The following is a 24,566-nucleotide window of genomic DNA, read 5'->3' as shown; positions in this document are numbered from 1 at the left end:
GATACGTACCCAGTACGTCTGAGGTGAAGAGAAAGAGAGAAGGAGGAAATGTGTGGTGGGAAGGAGTGTCAGGAGAAAGCAAGATGAAAAAGAGAAAAAAGGCAGATCAGACATGACGTAACAGAGCAAGAGGAAACACTAAGAAAAATGTTCAGGAAACAGAAAGAATGTGTACTAGTGTACACTACTGAAAACTGACAGGGCTTGACAAGCGAATTTTCATCTCTCCAAAAGTAGTCTAACAGCCTATTCGCACAGAGAGCGCATATTTGCAAAACGTCTTTTTTGTATACAAAATCAGAATGAATTTGCATTTCATTCATCCCAACAAACAGGCTATTTGTCTTGCTCTCGATGTGAATAGTTCTGTAGTTTGAATTTTGCTTTGTTCAGAACATTTGTTATTTTGGTCACTCAGCGTGTTGCTAAACCACATGTTCAGCCTGCTCCGGCTTTGACCACGTGAGGGAGCTCTTTCAGTAGCAGTGTGTGCAGGTGCGTTTCATACCCAGACTGGATCTGGTGCTGGAGCGCTCGATGATGGTGTGTTTGCTGGGGTTGTTTAGGACGGAACGTTTGGCAAGTGAGATGTCTGCTGTCACCCTGGTGATGGATATTCTGGAACAAACAACAAGCCATAACCATGGTATGCCAATTACAGCACGAGCGTATTGTGATATTTCCAGCGTTAATAATCTACACAGAAATTTGCCATTTATATTAACAGCTTCTTTAACAACATAAGTCTTGCCAAATTTCAAAACGATGAACTATTTTCTTTTTTAAATCTTTATTATGACCGTGACATGCATATTTTGGTACCCACCTGCCTTCGAATTTGTGTTTTAGAAAATCAAAGAGAGCTTTCTGCATCATATCTGTCACCTGCAACGATACACACACACAACTGAGCAAGATGAGGAACATGACTAAAATTTTTTTATAGACATTTTTTTGAGAGAGATATACTGTCTTGCCTCGTAGCCTTTAAGGGATGGTCCCACCAAAATAATGGGTCTCATGGAAGGCACCACATCATAAGGAGGAATATGTTCCATCTGAAAGTTCAAAACACAAAATAAAACCTCTTCAGTGAAATCAGGATACATACATTTGCCAAAACTGACCTCAAACATCTGGATTTTAAAAAGCATTCACACCCACGTGTTAAAGTGTCTTTTTCTTCAACCTATGCTTCACTGCTGCTTCAAAGGTTTTTTTTTTTTAAACCGAGTTCTTCTTTGTTTTCCCTCTCTAACCCTCTCTGATATTCTTAGCAATGACAGTCCTAAAAAAAGGAATTTTCTGGGTAGCTGATGAATTAAATAAATATATGTTTATTATAGGCTAATAAATGAATTTAGTGTAAATTTATATCAATCAAAACATGATTTCTTATTATTTCAGCCATGTATTTTTTTTTTAATGTATGCTTATATACACAGTCAATATCTTGCTAACATCTTACAATGGTCTTTATATATAATGTAGATTTACTAATTTAATTTAAAATTAATTATTATTAATATAATTATATATGTATATATAGGTTCATATATAATATATACATATATAAGTTAATATAATAAAAGTTATGGCTGTCAATATTTTAAAAAAGGAAATTATAATAATATAGGTGGTTTATTTAATAAAATGAATTTACCATTTAATCATTTTTTTTTTAAACAAAGACATTAGTGTGTAGATGAACAAATCATTCAATAGACATGACAAAACTGGCTTTAGAATTAATTTACTGTGTTTACTTCCACATCATGTGAATGGCTCCTCATTTCACTTGCTTGGAATCTGAAAATACATTTCTAATAAAATATATCTTAATACATTATATGCAGAACTGAAGAAACGGAATAAAACGCCAGTTAATTAAAACATTTTACATACTATGTTTATTTAAAACCATTTTTTTAGGATGCTTAGCTTCTCTTTCCTCCTCAGACAGACCATCACTTTAATCTAAGATAAGACCTCTTCATGTTCTGCTGAGGGTCCTCCACTCCATGAAGTGTGTGTGTGTGAGAAAAACAGAGATAGAGATCTTTTGCTCAATTGCTCTCCATTTGCTGTGGCTCCTCCCACTCCTCTGGTCCCGTTATATAATACATAACTGACCAAAAGTTTCAGATGGGTAGCTAAAAATAATACATCTACAATCTAACGTCACCATTTTCAACTCTAATTCACCCAGTCGGGCTTCTGTGCATGTGAGATAGTGTGACGGTAGCCATTGTGACAGCAGTAACAAGCGTGGGCTACTCTCTATGTCACAGACCCATAATGGAAACGGAAACCGTGGAAACCTGTCAGGGTGTTTCTGCCTCATCTTGTGTGCATGTGCAAGAGGATGGCAGACTCCCCATGTGTCATGGGCTGGATTCATTCATTTCTCGATTCAATCTGAATGAGATGTACGTGTCCTGTAGAGCTAATAAACCCTGACAGTTTTTCCTTTCTGAACTATTTTTTGTAAACAGGGCTAGTACAGAAATCCTGTCTGTATGCCACAACAATTCACATTCGATCCTTTAGAGAAGCAAACTAGCATAGAAGAAATTTCATTTGTCTTTTCTGAAATATATGCACATGCTCAGCTGCTGATAATAGCCTTAAGAATCAGATATCTTCATAACAAGTACAAAGACAGAAACAGAAAGTTTGTTGTTGCTATGACTCACCGATTTCTGTTTCTGTTTGGCAGGCCCACCTATCATTCCACACGCGCACACACAGCAAGAGAGAGAGGGTAAGCAAGCAAACAGAAGCTTGTTAGTGACAAATTGTTAAAACATTTAGGATGCTGGGAGAGAATGAATCAACAAATCAGAGGTGGCCAAATGAAGACAAAATGGAACCACTAAGGTATTAGATAAACTTTCCTGGTTAATCATCCAGGTTGATGTGTAGTAAAATTCTCCCAGCATGAACACGGTCTCATGAGGATTAATCCAAATGACTGGAATTGTGAGTCCAGATTCACCCAAGAATGCACATTCTGTCATTATTTATTCACCCTCATGTCGTTCTAAACATGTATGACTTGCTCTCATCCATGAAACACAAAAGGATGTGAGAAAATCACAGAGAGCATCATTGAAGGACCATAAAAGTAGCCCATATGATTGATTCACTATGCACAATGATAGCTTTGTGTGAAAAGACTCAAATTTACAATATTATTTATCAATAAATGTCTTTTCTGGTGAGGTTCTCAGATCTCACTCATGCCATTCACAATAGATCAAATATGAATACGCACATATTAAAATGAAACAAATTTAATTTAGGCGCTAAAATGGGGGTAAGTTTTTCCAGTTTTTTAATCACATGGCTTCAACACATACATATATATATACATATACATACATACATAAATAAATATATATATATACATATATATATGTTCTGCAAATAACAAAAACAACACAAAAGTATTACACCAGTTATAATATTTAAATTTCTTCTAAGGCAGTCTGTTATGAGTTGGTAGGGGAGCAATTGAAAATGTAAAAAGTACTGTCTGTAAAAATACATACATTTATTCTTGCAAATAATCATACAGGGTGAGTAAATGTTGACCCTAAATTAACTACCCCAGTAAAAAAGTATTTATATTTAAAATACAATTATTTCATACTAAGTATACTTCAAATCTATTAACATATTTCCTGATATATTGCTCAAGACATACTAATATACAAAATTATAATTAAACTTTATTTGGAGCACTACTTGTGCACAATGCTCATTTCTTAATATTAAGCCTTAAATGTGTTTAAATGCAAGATATCTGAAGTGTACCTGAAGTACACTTGCAATATATTTCCACTTTAGCACAGTCAAATATACTTCATTATATCTTTAGATGGACTTCAGCACTACTTTCGCACAATTAAAGTGCATTAAACACAAAATTAGTTGTTCCAATTTAGCAGACTTTAAGTATAGCAGTTTAAGTATACTAAAAGTACAATTGCAGGGTATTTTTATTAAGTACATAAATATGTAAATGTATCTGTAGTATACTTAGCATGAAATAAATGTATTTCAAATATTTTTTCATATATTTATTTTTCACTAGGGTATACCTGTAATAATGCATTAACTTCATGCCTTGGATGTGAATTCTAAGGCAAACAGCAAAGACTCCCCTAATGTTTCAAAGACACAGAAAGTGCTTGGTTAGGAAAGAGTCTGATTATTAGTCACATCTGAAGGAGGCTGTCTACTGATGCATTCTGGGGTTATCACCAGGGTTACCTTCTTAAAGAAAGGGAGGCGGGGTAGGTTGCCTTGAGGGGAGGTGACACTTCCGCCCACACCCTTTTGGTCTCGGGTGTTGGCAGGCTCCACCTCCTCAACTTCTGAATCCGAATCGTCATAAAGCCCAGAGGACAAGTCAGCTAGGGGACCAATTGGGAGGTGGATGGGTTTTAATGAAAGGATAGAACAAGAGAGGATGGGGGGTGAAAGAGAAATAGAGAAGGAAACGAGGGTGAAAGAACAGGGAAACAAGGGTAACGGACAGAAAATGAGAGAGGAGGAAGAGAGGAAGAACAGCAGCATGATGTACCAGACTTCACTGAGTCAGAAAGGTGATGAGAACACAGAAGGTGTCATAAAAAGGACAAGCAAAATTAAAAAAGAAATGACCTTTTCAAGAAATGCAAACAAGTTTTATGGTGTCAAGTCCCTGCTCGGAGTTGGGGCTTTTAAATTAATTTTTAAATTCATGTTCCAGTTTCATTTGATGTTTATGGTTTATGGGTTAAATAAATATAATTTACCCTATACTAACAACAAGCAAACAATATTATATATTTTTTTCATGTAATTGTTTATTAAAATAATCCACATTAAAGTCTAGTTTTTTTTTTACACGGACTCCAAAACAATAACAATAATACACTGTAAAATGTTTGTAATTTTCACAAAACATGTCAGCTACAGTAAGTTACCTCACTATATACTGTGAGAAACTGTAAATGTTTCAACATTGCATTATATGTAATTTTACTGTGAAATCAAATGTATGTTTTTTATATATAAAAACTATGAAATACCATATAATTTAGGGTGAAAAACAGTAAAAGGACCTTCTAAGATATCCCTGGGTGACACAACATGATTATATTTAATATAATATTTAAGACAATTTTGTTTCTTCTTATTTTGTACATTATTTGTACATTATTGCATTATTTTAGTGTCATGCATATACTACTTACGATGAACTTTCTATAGATATAGGCCACTTACAAAGAACTCTGATTCATCATGTGGCTTTCTGTTTTACCAACTGCATTATTATGGTTGTTATCAGTACATTTCAAGGTACAACACAAATTTTTGTACATTGATATATTAATATATATTTAATGTAATATACGATTATAAGTAAGTTATAAGTTGATTATATTTTACAGTGAATTTCTGACAACCACAGCTGCCAAAGTTTTACTGTAGGATATTTTTTGCAGTGTCAAGTATCAATCAAAATTGGCTTTATGTGAGTTTTATACTTTACCAAAAGTCACCAGAAGTGGTGAATTCTACAGTTAAATAAGTTAAAAGCAACACTTCCCTTCTTTAAAAAATGATCTGCTGGTGTGCAATGTTATTTTAGTTACCTGAATTATTTGCACACTCATATTCGTTTTATTTTTGGGTACTGTTTTTGTTTTTTTGTACTTTTATTATTTTTCGTTCGATTATATTAAGGACCTCACTTGGCTCCTGAGAAAATGCCCCTGATTACAAATTAATAAAACTCCCAGAGCTGACACAGCCATGACAGATCGCATAAACCACAGGTAGCTCAGTGTAAGAAAGATTTGGAACTACAATTACAGATGATGATGACAAAGAGAAAAGGAAGAAAGAAAAAAACAACAACAGAAAAGACTTGAAGACTAGAAGAATGAGTGATAAGAGGGACAAGAGGATGAGGGGATCCTAAAAGGGCGCTCTAACACTCATTGTGTTCAATGATTACCCAGTGTGAAAGTAATGGGATTATGTTCTGTATATGTGTGTGTTTGGAGGGATTTCATAACCCATCACAACAGAACAAAAACTTCACAGCATTACTGTCTGATCATACCTGTTCCAGGTGGAGTGGGCCTCCGGGCACCAGTGGCAACATCCAGACTAGAGCTTCCACCCGACTTACTAGTAAACAGACAGAGAGACCAATGGAAAGTAGGTAAGACAACAATATGGTCAATGGCACCTTCTAAATGTTTCTGCAAAATGATTCTGTAAATATTGTTAACATATTTTTGAAAGAAGTCTCTAATGCTCAATGCTCTAAAGGCATTTATAATTTATTCATGTGCTGTTTAATACATGTGTGGAAACCGTGATACATTTTGTTCAAGATTCTTTAATTAATAGAAAGTTTAAAAGAAAAGCATTTATTTGAAATCGTTTTTTAACATCATAAATGTCTTTGCTGTCACTTGAAATCAATTGAATGCATCTTTGCTGAATACAAATATTAATTTCTTTCAAAAACAGTCATGACTGACCGCCAACTTCTGAATGGAGGTGTAGCTATTAATGCATGGAGTATATGTGTGTTTCACACAGCAAAAACAGCATAATGCAGCAGATATAGGCTCGTGTGATTGGCTGTTACCTGGAGCTAAGGCGGTTCTGTCTCAGTCTCTGTTCTTGTAATTGACGGGTGCTCTCAAGCTTCACTGGACTGGGGATAAACCCCACCTCACACCCTTCCTTCACCAAACGCCCAATCCACCAGTCATTATTATACTTCTGTTAACAGAAAAACACACAAAAAAAATGCACAAGTGAACACTTTCCACTTATTAGCTTTTGAATCATGTAAGCCAAAGGTACAGTTACCGTCCATTTGATTACATATACATCATCACACTGAAGATCTATATATTGTTGAAGGATTACATTATATATCAGATTACACCAACACTTTTAAAGAGAAATATGGCTGTCTGACCTCTTTGATGTGCAGGAAGTCTTTGGTTTCGAAAGAGATAGCCATGCCCTGAACCGGCACATCATCATTAGGGCCTGGGTTATAGCCAACGTTAGTCCTCACAGCAAACGCTACAGGCTTGGTCTTCAGAGAGAAAAGGGATGAGAGAGATAAACAGAGAGAACTGTTACAAAAGAAAGAGAGCTCCAGTGAAACCCTTCAGAGTGGAAGAAAGAACCATGGTCATGTTTTACAGCTAACATATGGAAGTGATCTTGTATATACATTCAAGAGGATGGAATAATGCAGAACAGTATAATGCTTCTGAACTCAAATCCCAGTGGAGCAGCAAGCAACATGTTTTGTGCGGCAAGCTTCAATCAACACATCTGATTAAGTTATTAATTCATTACAGTCAAATCATTTACACAGGTGTTTCTCCATGACTGAGGTGTGGGACCACAAAATAACCATTTGTAATAAGTTACTGTCCTTTTTTTCTGTGAAAAATTCCCTAATAAAGTTTAAGCACACTTTGTGCTTTTAATAACTGTCCTTAAAGGTAAAGTGTGTGATTGTTAAGAGTGTTTTTCAACATAAAAATCTTATAATGCTTGCATTGATATTCCTCAAACTTTCTGGTTAGAGAATAGTCAACTTTTGTTATTAAATAATAACAAAAACACTCAGATGTACAAGCCTTGCTTTGTAGATTATTTCAGCCTTATGATCTGTATAAATTATAGAACACAAGGCTGAAATAATCTACAAAGCAAAGTTTGTACATCTTTTTGTTATTTTAAATTATGTTTTTGTTATTATTTTAATTAAATTTTGTTTAAAAATGCCCAATTAACTTGATTAATAGATGGATTGACTGATCAACAGAGTGCTATTAAAAATGACAGCTGACAGTGATGACAATCATAATACTGGATACTGAATTCTAAATTCAATGCTAAAACAAAACGTAACTTTAACAAACGTTCACACCTTTTTGCTGCCTTGTGCAGTAACATTAATAAAAGTACTAATATTTCCATAAAGCTAGTTAATCATACAGGTGTTTTTCAGGGATTCAGCCTCTCAGAAAAGATGTTCTTCCAACAATCAAGTCTATTATCTTCACTCAGAGCAGAGTCTGAATAACAGACCAATGAGAAATTGAAAGAAACTGGAACAGAACATGAAAAAGTAAGACACCTTAGCCTTCTCTAGGGTGGCGAGAGCTTGTCTATCGGCTTCTTTCCTGAGAGCCTCAGGGTCCTCCTCCAGAGACACGTCAGAGTCTGAAGGACGACTGGTGTAGGAGTCTGCTGAGCCCTGCCAGAGAACAGAGAGGGGGAGTGAGAGGGAGGCACGGACGGAGGGTGAATCTGTGTTAACAGCCTTTGGCACAGTGTTTGAAAAAGCTCTTTTTTCAATTAGTATTCCTTATCTAAAATCACACACAATAACAATTTTACATCTCTTCTTCCACCAGGCCAAAAGAGAAGTGGCACAAATGACCACACAGTGAGTTATCGTACGACGTGCAAACAATTTGTGAATGAAGAACAGGTTGAAGGAGAGGGCAGGAACAGTGTGGGAGGAAGTGAAAGGGAGCGGAAGGTACAGTACAAACACGAGAAAAGAGTTTCTAAGAATATGAGAGGAGCAAAACAGAAAGAAACAACTGTTTAGAGCAGCTGAATCAAAGGAGATGAGCTTCCCGTGATTCTTACAGTTTGTGTATGTGCAAGGATGTAAACAAACATTCAAGATACTGGTGTGTCTTCAACTACAAGAACTTGTTTGTCCCAGGGGTTGATTCTTATTTTATTTTATTTTTGTTATATTAAGGTCATATTACAATCATCATAGAAACTTTTCATCACGCCTTTATCATTTATTCACGCTATTTTTGAAATTCTTTTGCTTTTCATTTGTATAGATTTTACTGTTTACCCATTAAAATACATCATAAGGTACAGGTGAATATGAATCATTAATTAAATCATAAAAATAAAAAACCTGATAATTTAAAATGTAAAATGCTTGATACTTCTGATATATAAAATTAATTACACGTGTCACTCCCATCACGATTAACAAATTAGCAAATAATAAAGTGTTATCGAATGTGTTATCGAGTGTTAGTGTTACCAAGGCGACAAAAGATCTTAAGATGAAATTATATGACATGAGAAAATGTGTCTAAAAAGTGAATATCACCTGTGTGCAGACTATTTTTATTTCCATCATCATCATTTTCACTGCAAAATGCTATCAAGCACAATATACAATTTGAGATTATGAATAAAATGCATATATACACACTGTTAAATGTCTACAGGGCCAGCTGAAGAAACACACATATGGCTGTATTGATTTGTCCTTGCTTTAGAGTCTGGGTAAGTTCACGAAGATACTAAAAGCAGACAAAAACACATACACAAATAGTCGTGGCATTTGACTCTCACAGTACAGTACGGTGTCAGAACCTTTATATAAGCTACCACTCCTCTCATCTCTTTTTTCCATACTTTCCTCTCGTTTCCCTGTCTATGTTTCTTATTCGTGGGAGGTGTGGACGGCAAGAATGACTCACTGGATGGATGCGCTTTGCATGTGTGAACATGAGGGCATTAGGTTTGTCACATATTTGTGAGTATGTGTGTGTGCATTTGTGTTTTAAATAGAAATGAGAATGTGTCAGGCTGACATATGCCATATGCAATGATGTTAAATTATTCATTGTGAAACAGAGGGTCACAGGAACCCAGCGCACATGCTAAATATCACCGGCTTCGCTAGGCAGCAACAGATTGCACACACACACTTTGCCTGGTAGACTATCACTTTTACAGCAGAGATGTTATATTTGTAATTGTTAGTACAGTGGTCATAAAGTGGGCTAAATCCAAATCCTGGCAGAAACAAATCACACAAACACACGTTTTTCTATCCTGGTAGGGATTTTCCACTGATATCTATACTGACCTAATGATATTTCTATCTTCAAACCCTAAACCAAACCCATTCTGAGTGATCACATTCTGTACGTTTATTAAGTAAAACCACATTGGACCTGTTGGCTGGTACCACAATGTAAGTGATTTCAGGTTTTACGATCCTTGTTGGGAAATTTGATGCCTAAAATGTAGGGAACCTGACACACACAAATGTTTACGGAGCTATTTAAATGGGGACAATTCCATAGACGGCTATTGTTTTAATAAACAAGAAGTTGAAAATACAATATCCTAACCCTTAGTACTAATCTGTCTCCAAAATTATTAAATTAAAGTATTTCACAGTTTCAGTTTTGAAAAATAAAATCTGACTTCACAGGGCAAAAATGTTCCATATGACATTTTCCACTAGCAGCCAGACTATTAAAATTTAAAATAAAACCATTTCCCTCAGACCAGAAGGTTGAGGACAATACAGTATCACTGGCTGAAGCAACAATTAATGAACTAAAAAAAGCAAATCACTTAAGAAGATAAGCCTCTATTGTGACCACATAAAGAGGAAATGCATCACACAACAGTTAGAAAGTTATATTATTAATATCAACAGAAAAGACCTTTCAGGCACAGTGCTGAGCAATGTACTGTAAAGTAGCTAAAAGAAAAGATCCAGGGAATTAAAATTTATTTAGGGTATTAAGGAATTAAAAATCTTTAATTTAATTCCTAAATTAATAGCACACTTAAACTACCTAATCGCAACTGAAATTACCCCAGATTTCATTCATTTGCTCATTTTTGTGCACTTAAAGGGATAGTACAAAAAGTATTCTCATAGCTTCATGAAATTAAGGTTGAACCACTGATGTCACATGGACTATTTTAATGATGACCTTACTACCTTTCTGGGGCTTGAACGTGTCAGCTGCATTTCTGTAGGGTCAGAAAGCTCTCGGATTTCATAAAAAGAATATCTTAATTTGTGTTTCAAAGATGAACGAAGGTCTTATCGGTTTAGAACGGCATAAGGGTGAGTAATTATAACAGAATTTTCATTTTTGGGTGAACTATCCCTTTAAGATGCTTCATGCAATCTCTCACTGCATTTTAATTCTGGTATTTGCACCTCAGCCCTGTTTTGTGTAACTGTCAGCAGCCTATGTGCTTGGCAGTTTTCAAGGTCGGTACCAGGTCACCTCAGTAAAGGTCTACCACATCCATTCTCTTCAAACAGCACCAAGAACTTCACAGTAATATCACAGGGCTAAATGTTATGAAGTTGGCTCCATTGTAGTAGCAACATATTAACAATAATATTAGCTTAGGCTCTGCAGAGCTCGTAAACAAAGTTGACATTTTCCGTCTTCCAGCGAGTAAAGTTCCCCAGGCTGTGTAGAAAGCAGCCGTGAACACTATACATCAATAACACTGTCAGACTCGCGCTAGTCAAGCGGCGGCAAGACAGGAACACGGAGCGAGGAAAGAAACAAAAGACATGCCAGAAGATGACGGCTGATCGAGAGAGAAAAAAGCGAGAAATGGGACGAAATGAAAAGGACTGTGTGGGTGAGGTGGAGAGGAAGGATTAGTACTAGCTCTGAAAAAAAAGTCTCCCACACACACATTGTGGGCTGATCAACTGTAACAACTACGCCTCTCTGTATGAAATCAACAATAAATGACTGGCAGATTATTCTGATGTTTTTCCTCTTACAATTCCTTTCCCAGGTTTTTATAAGATATGATTTCGGTTTAAAGGAATATTTTGTGTTTAGTATATGTTAAGCTCAAAAATGCAGATTACTACATAAAATAACTTCTCAGTTTTTAAAAAAAAGCAAAACTCATGGTTACAGTACTTGCAATAGAAGTATACAGGAACATTCAAAACACTTTACAGCCATATTATACATTATATAAGCTTAATTTCTCTCATTTTTTCTTCTTCAGGTTTATACTAACTAACAGTACTCTAATGGTGAGCAGTACAGTACCATTTTAGTATAGGGACCAATTCTCACTATTAACTAGTTGTTTATATGCATGCCTATTATTAACATATTGGCTGTTTATTAGTACTTATATAGCACATATTCTGCATGATTATATTCAACATCCCTAATCTAATACCTAAACTTAACAACTACCTTACTAACTATTAATAAGCAGCATATTAGGAGTTTATTGAGCCAAAAGTCTTCGTTAATGGTTTGTTAATAGTGAGAATTGGACCTTAAAATAAAGTGTGACCAAAAATACAGTGTAAGTTCTTTCCAAATAATATTTTAGTTATAATATTTCAATTTTTCACATCCAGGTGGATGTTGCACACTGGTGGTGGTTGAGGAGATTTCCTCCTTCAAAAATGTGTAAAGCAATTTGCAAAGCAAAGTGTCAAGAAAAGCACTATACAAACACAATTAATTATATTTTTGTTAAAAGTAATGTAAAAAAACATAAGTCAGGTAAAACCAGTATTATGGTTTATTCTGCTTTCTAAATAACCATCAAAAGACTAAAATCACAAGATTAATCACAATAATTTTAATCTATTGACAGCCATAGCTTTATGCTTCTCTTAAGGTTTACAGTTACCAGTATGGTGAGCAAAAAATGTACAGTTATAGTGTTAAATTTTTCACATAAAAATTACACATACAAATATATGGCTGCCTTTTACAATTCAGAAAGGGGGCAAGTGTATCATTATATCTGGGGGTTCATAAGCATCAGAGTGTTTAAAACCCCCAGTCTCTTTGATAAAAGAAACAAACTAAGGAACATACAACATACTGATTCTTTCAATGATTTTTAATATTTTAAATAACATGTGGATCTGTTTACGTAGTTTTACTGTTTACAGAGTTCAGTCAGTGTAACGTGAGAGAGTCACAAATGCATGTCGCTTCTGGGAAAGTGCAACAAAGCCATATGCTTCTGAATTCATTTGTTCCCAAAGCACTACATGGATCAGATTATGCATTATTTGTCCTTAGGACAGCTGAATTGTTCAGGGCATTAAGTGAACAGTCTACACATAATGACAAATAATGGTAAGCACATGCACACAAGCAGATAATGTTCATGTATTAGGGCTGCACGATAAATCTCACATGGAGCAGCATTAACTACACAGAGCCGTTGTTCACCGACAAGCTGCGCAAAACATGCGCAAAATATGATCGTGGTTTTGCGCAGCTTGTCAGTGAACAACGGCTCTGTGTAGTTAATGCTGCTCCATGTGAAAGCCCGCAGGTGATGGAGATTTACCGCTGATTAAATCGCATGCGATTTATCGTGCAGCCCTATGAATGCATTGACCCCTGCAGCAAAGATTAGGATATGCTTCTGAACAAACCCTGAATTCTGTTTGCATCTGATACCATCCTCACAATCTGCATCAATCTGATCCTAGACACTCAGACATCTTCAAGCCACTTAAGCAATAAATCACAGCTTTATTATGCCACAGAATCTGACCATCAAACTTAAAAAGACACATTTAATGCCAGATCACATTTAGAGATGTACTGTATATCTTACAGCTATAAATCTGACAAGCCAAATACCCTGCTGTGAAAACACAGTGAGACTAAACCTGTTGATGACACAAAAGATGACATTTTACACATTTTCTTCATATTTCTAACCACAAAAGATGCCAATCAGCAGCCTTCAAATTCAACCGAACCACACAATTTTACAATTTACAGTGCCACATATGATACAGTCAACCAGTTATCTTAACTCTGATTTTTACCAAATACAGCTATTTTCCCTCAGCATTTCACCTGCTCTTTCATATTACACCACAGCATTTTAGTGTTTAAAAGCTCAAGACACTTAAGAATGGCTCTGAAAAAGCACCTGCAAAAATAGGTTTTCACCCTTAATTCCTCCTACCTCCTCAAAAAAATCCTTTAAAAATTTATAATTTAAGAACATAATGAAGAAACAATTAATCACATCTGATGCAGTTCCATAACTTTATGAATAACTCTGTTAGTTGGTACTTATAATTTGGTTGAATAATCACACTCCATGGGTGCCAAGACCAGACAGAAACCCTGGCAAGGTCCCTGAGCAGTGCTGGAGGTCTAATTTAAACCCAGCAGGCCTAAGCAGTTGCCCAGCCCAAAATGGAATCAAATGGCAGCATGAGAGAGAGAGAAGGAGAGAGAGAGGGAGAAAATAAAAGGAGAAAGAGGTAGAGAGAAGGTGCAAATAAGACGTATGGATAAGAAAAGATCCATGTGTCTGAGGCATTTTTTGGACGCAGTCATTAATACGCTTAATTAACCACCGCACAAACTCACACGGACGTTTCCGAGTGTTTCTTACCATTGTGGGCCTCTGAATCCGTGCGTTGGTCTCCATGGCATTCGCTCCTTGCCACGGTAACACAGAGTCCACGCCGAACACGATGTGTGTGTGTGTGTGTGTGCGTCACACGAGGGTTTGTATTAATGTGTGTGTAGCCGTGATGGGTGTGTGTTGCAAAAGTTAGCCAGAGGACTATACGTGTGTGTCAGGGATTGACCAATTGCTCTGCTAACCTCATCACCCCCTCCTGGCTCATTCTGACACTCACAAACACACACACACACACACACACACACACAGAGCGGGGGGTCAAATTGCAGGACTTGTGCTACATTTGCAGAGTGAGGGGTTAAATTTAGCAGTGACAGGCAGGGGCAGATCTCTCTCTCTCTCTCCGCCTCTCTCGTGTTTAGCTCCAGTATAGAGTGGCGAGTGCCAGAAAGAGTGGGAATGTAAATGTCAGAGACAGAAAGAAAGAAAGAAAGAAAGAAAGAAAGAAAGAGCAGGAGGAGGTAGTGAGATACCCTTTTGAACAATCCCCTCTCTGACAGGAGGCCACCTGACTCATTGTGTCTGTTACCAGTGGATCCCACACATCCGTTTAGTCAGTCACTCCACCAGAAGTTGACTCACACAAGTAGAACAGCTTCATTTAGTTCAAAATCACCTGCGTGTGACCTTGTTAATAGTGATAAACTGATATATATTGGTCAGGCTGATAAAGCCAGTATTCGAACACTTTCACATTATCAGCCAGTAAGTGCGCGCCTGCAGAAATGTTTGTTCTTCCTTGTGCTATTTCCAAAATATACCAACAGGGAGGTCATCCAGTGGTTAATGCACAGTTTTGGTTAAAAGTTCATATTTATTTTCACCATATACAGTATGTGTATAACTCAACTGCTATAATTAAACTGTATTAGAACACTACTGTGCAAAAGTTTGGGGTCTTTAATGTCTTGAAATACATTTCTTCCGCTCAAAAAGGCTGATTTAAAAAAAAAAATAAAAAAAACCCCCAGTAAAAACAGTTATATTGTGAAATATTAGTACAATTTAAAATACGTTTTTTAAAAATATATTTTGAAATGTAATTTATTCCTGTGATGTCAAAGCTGAATTTTCAGCATCATTACGCCAGTCTTCAGTGTCACATGATCCTTCAGAAATCAGCATATAAATATGCTGATTTACTGCTCAATAAACATTTATTATTAGTATCAATGTTGAAAACAGTTGTGCTGCTTAATATGTTTGGAAAATGTTTCAGGACTCTTTGATGAATAGAAAGTTCAAAAGAACAGCTTTTATTTGAAATAGAAATATTTTGTTACATAAAGATATTTATAAATATAGTCACTTTTGAGTATTAAAAAAATATTACTGCCCCTAAACATTTGATTGGTAGTATCAAATACAGTTGCAGGAAAATATTTGTTGTAGTCAAAGTCTAGGGCTGCACAATTAATCGAATTTCTAATCGCTGTTACCAGTGGATCCCACACATCCGTTTAGTCAGTCACTCCACCAGAAGTTGACTCACACAAGTAGAACAGCTTCATTTAGTTCAAAATCACCTGCGTGTGACCTTGTTAATAGTGATAAACTGATATATATTGGTCAGGCTGATAAAGCCAGTATTCGAACACTTTCACATTATCAGCCAGTAAGTGCGCGCCTGCAGAAATGTTTGTTCTTCCTTGTGCTATTTCCAAAATATACCAACAGGGAGGTCATCCAGTGGTTAATGCACAGTTTTGGTTAAAAGTTCATATTTATTTTCACCATATACAGTATGTGTATAACTCAACTGCTATAATTAAACTGTATTAGAACACTACTGTGCAAAAGTTTGGGGTCTTTAATGTCTTGAAATACATTTCTTCCGCTCAAAAAGGCTGATTTAAAAAAAAAAATAAAAAAAACCCCCAGTAAAAACAGTTATATTGTGAAATATTAGTACAATTTAAAATACGTTTTTTAAAAATATATTTTGAAATGTAATTTATTCCTGTGATGTCAAAGCTGAATTTTCAGCATCATTACGCCAGTCTTCAGTGTCACATGATCCTTCAGAAATCAGCATATAAATATGCTGATTTACTGCTCAATAAACATTTATTATTAGTATCAATGTTGAAAACAGTTGTGCTGCTTAATATGTTTGGAAAATGTTTCAGGACTCTTTGATGAATAGAAAGTTCAAAAGAACAGCTTTTATTTGAAATAGAAATATTTTGTTACATAAAGATATTTATAAATATAGTCACTTTTGAGTATTAAAAAAATATTACTGCCCCTAAACATTTGATTGGTAGTATCAAATACAGTTGCAGGAAAATATTTGTTGTAGTCAAAGTCTAGGGCTGCACAATTAATCGAATTTCTAATCGCAATTACAATTATGGATGCCACAATTATGTAATCGTTCAAAGCGACAATTAATCGTTTAAAGTCCCCTTATGTTATTCTGCACACTTAAGATATGGTTTTTTCTTTCTACATGTTATCTTAAGGGGTTTTCCATAGTTTTAATTTTAGTTTTAGTATAACACTATAATACCATTTATATTTTAACTTTTTTTATAATTTAAAGAAGAAACCAATCCGATGTATATTTGACATTTGAGGCTTAATACTATAGAAAGTTTTTCAGTTAGTGTTTTCAGCTTGTTTATTTTCATATAAAAATACGGCATGCAGTTGCATCGAACAATGGTATAAACATAATTCAATGTAAATTGTGATAATCATAATTAATAATTGCAATTACAATTTCAAGGCAATAATCGACAATTATGATTTTTGTCATAATCGTGCAGCCCTAAGTCAAACAATGACCAATTCTTAGTCTTCCATATTTTCTTACATGCATGTTTGAGGTGTGGTTAAAATCAGGCATTTCTAATGAACAGCATAGTAAAAATTTGTTGAACCGAGAACAGAGTGAATCTGACCAATACCTGCAATCGTGTTGTTTGGACTCCTGACTCCTAAAATGTTCAGTGAAGACATGATAATGCAACATTGCTTTCTACTATTTGCTTAAGCTGATTGTGTTTGTCTATTGTTGTGAAGTAATTGAAAATCATATAAAATTTTATATCCAATTTATGCAGAAATTTATGGTAAAGCCACATCACATACCCACATTTTCTGCAAACCTCAAATGTTCACATAATTTTTCCTGCAACTGTGTATAATATATCGCAATCTAGTTATTGGCCTCAGTCACTGAAAAATCTATATTAGTCGACCACTGTCTTGTAATAGATTTAGTGCTTGTCAGCTGAACAAACACTTGAACAAACAATGTCACTTAAAGTATCTGCTCAATGAATCAATGCAAATGTCAGCACCAATAAATAAAGTACAAAGTAAACTAATAAATAAATAAATAAGATACAACATACATTTTGACTTTAAGAGTCCCAGCCACTGGTGTATACTGACATCCTCAAGTGGTAGGTGTTTGTCAGAACCACTAGAGGGTGACCTTTGACCCGCAGGAACAGCCTGTCCTTCTCTTCAAGAATCGGCTAAAAACACATCTCTTCCATCTTTTTTTGACCCTCTAACACTAGCTTGCTCTATTCTTTTTCTATTCTATCTGTTTTTCTTTTTATTTATTATATATAAAAAAAAACAAAAAAAAACCTTGCTACGGGTACTGCGTTAAGCTAACTTAGACTTGTTATAGCACTTGCATATTATTGCTCTTTTGTTGATTTTGATTGCTTCCATTGTCCTCATTTGTAAGTCGCTTTGGATAAAAGCATCTGCTAAATGACTAAATGTAAATGTAAATGTAAATGTCCAACACCACTCGCCCATCACCTCACCATAACACTCTGACTGTCCCCACTCACCATCTTTGTTATGTTCTCTCACCTTTATGGCTCAATGAGAACACAGAAAAAATGTTGGTGGATAATATGCATGTTTGTGCATCCGTTATTAAAAACATATAATGAAGAATAAAGTTTGTTTTGAAACAAAAGGGCTTGATATAATATGAAAACATACAGTAAATATTGGAACTTAAAACAAAAATTATATTTAACATTTAAACGGGCATATTTCTTAAAGGGGTCATGAACTGAGAAATCAAAATATATAAGAGGTCATTGTGTTATAAAACATCCTGTAAGTTTCAGAACTCAAGACTTTGTCGTTAGTCTAAAAACAGCTTATATTGAAGCCAATCTGCCAAAATGACAGGTTGTGGAATGTTCTACTCTACTGTATGTTCTACTCTATGATGTAATAGTGTGGCTAAACACCGCCTCCGCAGAAGAAGATCAACGCCTACTTCTACATCGTTGCATATTCAGCCCCGCCCACTTATTCGAGCATATCGTGTAAATGACAAGAGCGGCAAAAGCAGGTCTGTGCAGAAACTAAACTATGAACTTCATTTGATGAACTGATGAAGTGCCAGACCGCGTCAGTAAGAACTTGGTCCTTTGTCCACTTCATTTTACCGCGGATTTCATTTACAAACAAGGCACAATTCGACAGGATTTTCAAAAAGATTGAAATTGAAAGATGATGCTGTGCCGACTATATTGGATCCGACAGTAATGTCACAACACACAAGTTTGAGTAACTGTTTTCATTACGTGATCACTATTGCTTTGTCTCTTCTTACAGATCGCTTGATATGTACTGAGTATACAATCCGCCACGTCTATTCAAATGGAGCGTTCAGATGAGGGGGTTAAAAACTCGACAGAAAATACCCTATAATCTCTAAATCATGATGTTTTTAATGTAAATATCTTGATAATATAATTGGGCCTCACAGAACAATACAAAATAAAAAACAAAGGCAGTTCATGACCCCTTTAAAGGAATAGTCCACATAAAACTTTCACTTCAACACGTTAATTGATGCACAGGAGTGTTGTGGATTATTGTGATGTTTTTATCAGCTATTTGGACTATCATTCTGACGGCACCCATTCACTGTAGAGGATCCATTGGTGAACAAGTGATGTAATGCTAGATTTCTCCAAATCTGTTCTGAGAAAGAAACAAACTCATCTACATCTTGGATGGCCTGCGGGTAAAACATTTCTGCAAATGTTAAATTTTGGGTGAACTATACCTTTAAGAGTGCAGTTGCAAAAACAGACCGTTTAATGATCAGATACAGGTACAGAGAGAAGGTGGAAAGAAGTAATGTAAAACTAAAATATGCTACAAAAAAACAACTAAATTAATGGACCTCAGGAAAATTCATAATACATCCTCTTTAAACCTGACTGAAGACATAAAAACATGTTATAAATCTTCCTTATCCTCTTTCAAATACTTCCTGCATGCTACGCTTTTATATTTGTCCACGCTTGTATTTATCCAGCAATAAAACCATAGAGATAAATATAAAAGTGCTACTCCAGACAAAACAGATATAACCCAGACAAACAAACACAGTAAACAACTCGCGCAAACACGTGCAAACACACACACACACACACACACACACAGAAGCAGATAGCACGCAGCAGCTTTTGTGTGGCATCAGGTGTGACCGTGGCATAAAGGGAAATGTGAGGGGATGTTCTGTTGTGCAGCTGCCATTTGAAGCCATGATCAAACACACCAGCCGGCCCTCAGAGAGCCAAGAAGCACTCAACCTCAGCGCCAAAACCATGGAGGTCTGATCTAATGGCACCCAAACTAATGGGAAAATTAGAAAGTGATCCATCAGGAGAGCCCGTGGGGATAAGGGGGTCAATTATTCAGGGGCCTCATCCTAATACACACTGGCTTGAGAGCCCCAACGTTGGGTTGAAACAACCCAGCATTTTTTAGAGTGTACAATACCAAGCAATACAGATAAATTAATATGACATGCACTTTTGAAAATGTAGTAAGTATACCATGCATGCAGAAAACTTGCATAACAGGCAATAAACATAATGCATACTGCAAAATTAGAAGCGTATTTATGTTAGTATACTATTTCAAACATACCCACTGTGCGCTTATGTATCTCTGAACAACATATTTGTTTGTTCCCATTTTAAAATAAATCTTGAAATAACAAAGATTGGCTAAACTGCATCCTGCAGACACAAAGAATAGAGATGTTCCAATGAAAAGGAGAAGAAGTGCACAAACACCCACAGACCAACAGCAGAAACTACAGGCCAGTGCCTTTGACCTCACACTGTTAGCACAAGAAAGGTCGGTATGGAAATGACTGGAGCTACTGTCCATGCATGCAGCTATAAGTTGGCATGTAACTGTTTTAAAATGGATGCTGAGAACCTGAAAACTAAATTTCATGGTGCATGATGGTTCAAAAAGGAGAACTATACCTTACAATGACTTCTGCGACTGAGGCAAGAGTGACAGACACAAGACATTTGGGCGTCTTACCTGTCGGACGAAGCTGTTAGAGGTTGTGTCTGAGGAGGTGCTGCCATCTGAACGTTTGAAACGGCTCTTCCTCTTTGCATACTTGCCCTGAAACATGAGAGAGAAAGAAATTAGAAAAGAATGGACACTTTTCTGTATGCATTGTTTACCCCCCCACACACCCCACACACACACACAAAATATGGATTCTTGGCCTGGTCTCTGTGTCCAGATATGATTACCCATAATTACTCATGTCCGCCAGTGTTCTCTGGGAATCAGTAATCTGATTGGCCTTAACATTGGCCAATGGCCTGGCTGCCTCCGTTGCCATGGAGATCAGAAGAAGGCTAATTGGGTTTTGTGGCACTAAAAGACCCTGATGGATAAGGCACAAGACTGTAATATGTTCAAAACCAGCATTCACAGTGATGCACACAAGCTTTCTGATATAAATTCTTGCAAAACCATTGTTTTTCTTCACCTGAATCCCACAACTCCTTCCTCTTTCCATCAGGCAATCAACTACAACAACCTGCAGACAGTTTTAGTTTAAAAAGAAATGTGCAAAAGTGTGTTAAATAATGATTGTTGTCAAATTGTATGACCTTGTATGACACTCATTTGACAAACAGACAGTCCTGCCCCAAACTCACACTATTGGTTCATCCAGTGTTGCTAAATGTTGGGCTGGTTGAGATGCGCAAACAGACAGAACAATGTTTTGAAAGGGTTTTAGACCTTTCAGGGAATCAACTATGAATTACTTGCTTAAAGTTTGGATGTGATAAAGCACTTTAACAGAAAAAAAATAAACGCATCTAAATGAGATTGGAAAGTTATTATCTAGGGGTCATACAGGGTCCAGACAGTTAACACTGACATAATTGCTTCATGGGGAAGAACATCTGAAAGGTGCCGTGTAATAATTTTGTGCTTGAATGTCTCAAATATAATATGAAATGCTATTTACTGTTAAGGAAATAAAATATATAAAATCAAACTAATGCAAAGTCTGACAAATTCTTTTGCTGTGAATTTGAACTGCACAATGTTATGATTACAGACACAAACCAGTTGCAAGCTTACTGGAAACTATTGCATAAATCAAACCACAATGCCATAGCTTTCCCAATATTGGTAATTTCCCAAGGTCTTGCCTCTATGAGTGCCAGTGAAATCATAAAACATTAATTTAAAACCGAACAGAAGGACATAACCGCACTGTCTGCATTGCTATTGCGTCATCATAAAGGGTTTATAATAGACATTATGGTCACAAAAAAGGCATAATTGAGCACTGCCATTGCAAGAGCACTGGAAAGCTGATCCAATATTTTACACGGGTCCTACTTCTTGCCTTGTCGTTCCGCAGACGTTTTCCTCTTTTGTTTTTTTATCCGCCATCTCTATCTTTCTGTCGCTCGGCTCGGCTAATGTCCGTCCCATGCACTGAAAGCTCTCTCCTCCACATCACGAGTAGACACGCCCCTTATTGCTGATTGGCTACCAGTTTGTTTTGCTATTCGGCCCGAATCAGTTTTCTAAAGTGTTTTTGAAAAATCACATACCCTGCCTTTAATGTGAAAGGTTTGTGAGAGGCTGGAGATGCTTATATACTGCAAAACCAGATCTGAGAAAGGCCAGCAAAATGTCAAGGGAGGGAGGAGGGATGTATTGCTATGGTGATGAGAGATTTCCTGTTGACAAACAGCCTCTGAGGCTAATTAGGTAATTAAGGAGGAAAAGCTGTGCCACGGGGCAGGGGGAAGGATTTTAGAGTTACACAGTGTCACCACTAGTTCATCACAGAAAGAGAAGAGAAGAGAAGAGAAGAGAAGAGAAGACTTAATGAAGTTTAATTATGTGTCATGTCCTTAATTGACCATGTCTGGCTAATGATATCAATCCAATTAAAAACTACATTAAATACCCACTTATGGTCTTATTCTTATTCAACAAAACTAGGAAATGCACTTTTTTCTGTACTCAACCGGTTTGCTCTCACACACATACACACTCGTTTCTCAACACTCCGCCTCCTCACAGTTATGTATAGACATGATTCAGATAGAGCACCTCTCCACAGCACAGGTCACACACATTCACACTACCGCATTATATAAAGTCCATTATATAAATACAGCCTAGCCATCAGAAACACTACTGAAACAATCATCCACACACCACACGCAGAAAGTGGCCTGTATGGAACAGGTGTACATTCATACATCAACCGTCCTCCGAAACAATTCACAAACAGAGAACAGGGCAGAGCCAGAGTGAGGCATCAGAAAATGTTTTTACATTTTGTAATAGTTGAGTTCCTCAGTTGCCCTTAGTGTAAAAATATGGATCTCAAAATCATACAGTCACTGATAAAGGGGTCAAATATGCAACATTATGGTCACAAAAAAGGCATAATTGAGCACTGCCATTGCAAGTTACTGTGGTATATGCCAGACACAAGAAATACTTCTTTACCTTAGATAAAGCATTTCAATATTATTAAAGTCAATATAAAATCAGTTAACCCAATTTATAGTTCCTTAAGGCACAATCCTGGTCTTGCTGTGCATAATTCGCTTGTTTGCATCATTCCCAGTAAAGAAATGCTTAAAATAATGCAGAAATTAAATGTAAACATTAACAATATACTAAAAGCTTAAAGGGGGGGGAAATGCTATTTCATGCATTCTTAATTTACACTGCAAAAGAGTTGGATTCTCATGCAAAACATGACCAAAGTCTCAAGTTGGACGTATGACGGAGTATTTCTGTGCCAAATACACTCATTCAGGGTTCGTATAAATTTCTAAAAGGTTTTTTTTTTTTTTGGCCTGTATGGAACAGGTGTACATTCATACATCAACCGTCCTCCGAAACAATTCACAAACAGAGAACAGGGCAGAGCCAGAGTGAGGCATCAGAAAATGTTTTTACATTTTGTAATAGTTGAGTTCCTCAGTTGCCCTTAGTGTAAAAATATGGATCTCAAAATCATACAGTCACTGATAAAGGGGTCAAATATGCACAAGATGCTGGAAAACCAAAGAATGTGCAGGAGCTGGAGGATTTTTCTGAAGAACAGCAGGCAGTTGAACTGCTCAGGGCAAACAAGGGACTCTTAAACAATTATCACAAAATATAAACACTTGTGGATCATCCAGGTAATGACACAGTATTACAATTCACAAAATATGCACAAGATGCTGGAAAACCAAAGAATGTGCAGGAGCTGGAGGATTTTTCTGAAGAACAGCAGGCAGTTGAACTGCTCAGGGCAAGCAAGGGACTCTTAAACAATTATCACAAAATATAAACACTTGTGGATCATCCAGGTAATGACACAGTATTACAATTCAAGGGTGTGTAAACTTTTGATCAGGGTCATTTTTATAAATTCGGTTATTATTTTGTCTTGTGAGGCATATGTAAACATCTGAAATAGCTTATTCAGGACAGAGCCAAATAAAGAATAACATGCAATTTTCACATTTTGCATATTCTGCAATGGATATGTAAACTTGTGAGCAGAACTGAATCCAACTAAATGGTGATCGGGAAGCTGTTTGGGGCATTTTTGTTACTTTTTTTGGCAGCAAATGGTAATTTTGCACACTTGCTGCAGTAAGAGATTAGATAGATAGATAGATAGATAGATAGATCTTTACCAATTACCCCTTTTTAGCAAGAAGTTTTTAATCATTTGAAAGTACAGGTCAGAATAAGTATGTTGATTAATTTTTACATAAATATATCGGCTACACTGAATGGCGATGGAACATTATTTCACCCATATTTTGACATTTTATTTTCACAAAAGTTATTTGAAACAGACACTTTACTTGCATTTAATATGCTGTATATAAAATCACTTTGGTAAATTTTATTTGATGCCATTACCATTATGGGACATCTGGTCTTTAACCGATAGATAGATA

The 24,566-nt window shown here is 36.1% G+C and overlaps 1 protein-coding gene across 1 annotated transcript in view; it reads right to left on the bottom strand.

The window, feature by feature from the left end:
• cacnb1 (calcium channel, voltage-dependent, beta 1 subunit) overlaps positions 1 to 24,566 on the bottom strand; it is a 33,650-nt gene that overhangs the window by 5,257 nt on the left and 3,827 nt on the right. The window contains exons 2-10 of the mRNA XM_016571662.1: positions 20,644 to 20,730; positions 8,180 to 8,299; positions 6,998 to 7,120; positions 6,659 to 6,795; positions 6,122 to 6,189; positions 4,279 to 4,421; positions 978 to 1,058; positions 827 to 885; positions 509 to 618 (exon numbers count right to left, since the gene is read on the bottom strand). Of these exons, the coding sequence (XP_016427148.1) occupies positions 509 to 618; positions 827 to 885; positions 978 to 1,058; positions 4,279 to 4,421; positions 6,122 to 6,189; positions 6,659 to 6,795; positions 6,998 to 7,120; positions 8,180 to 8,299; positions 20,644 to 20,730 (928 nt within the window). The remainder of the gene's footprint in view (positions 1 to 508; positions 619 to 826; positions 886 to 977; positions 1,059 to 4,278; positions 4,422 to 6,121; positions 6,190 to 6,658; positions 6,796 to 6,997; positions 7,121 to 8,179; positions 8,300 to 20,643; positions 20,731 to 24,566) is intronic.

This window comes from Sinocyclocheilus rhinocerous, unplaced genomic scaffold, assembly GCF_001515625.1.
Source record: "Sinocyclocheilus rhinocerous isolate Xijiao unplaced genomic scaffold, SAMN03320098_v1.1 scaffold1063, whole genome shotgun sequence".
Lineage (NCBI taxonomy): Eukaryota > Metazoa > Chordata > Actinopteri > Cypriniformes > Cyprinidae > Sinocyclocheilus > Sinocyclocheilus rhinocerous.
This window is presented reverse-complemented; position numbering and strand designations above follow the sequence as displayed.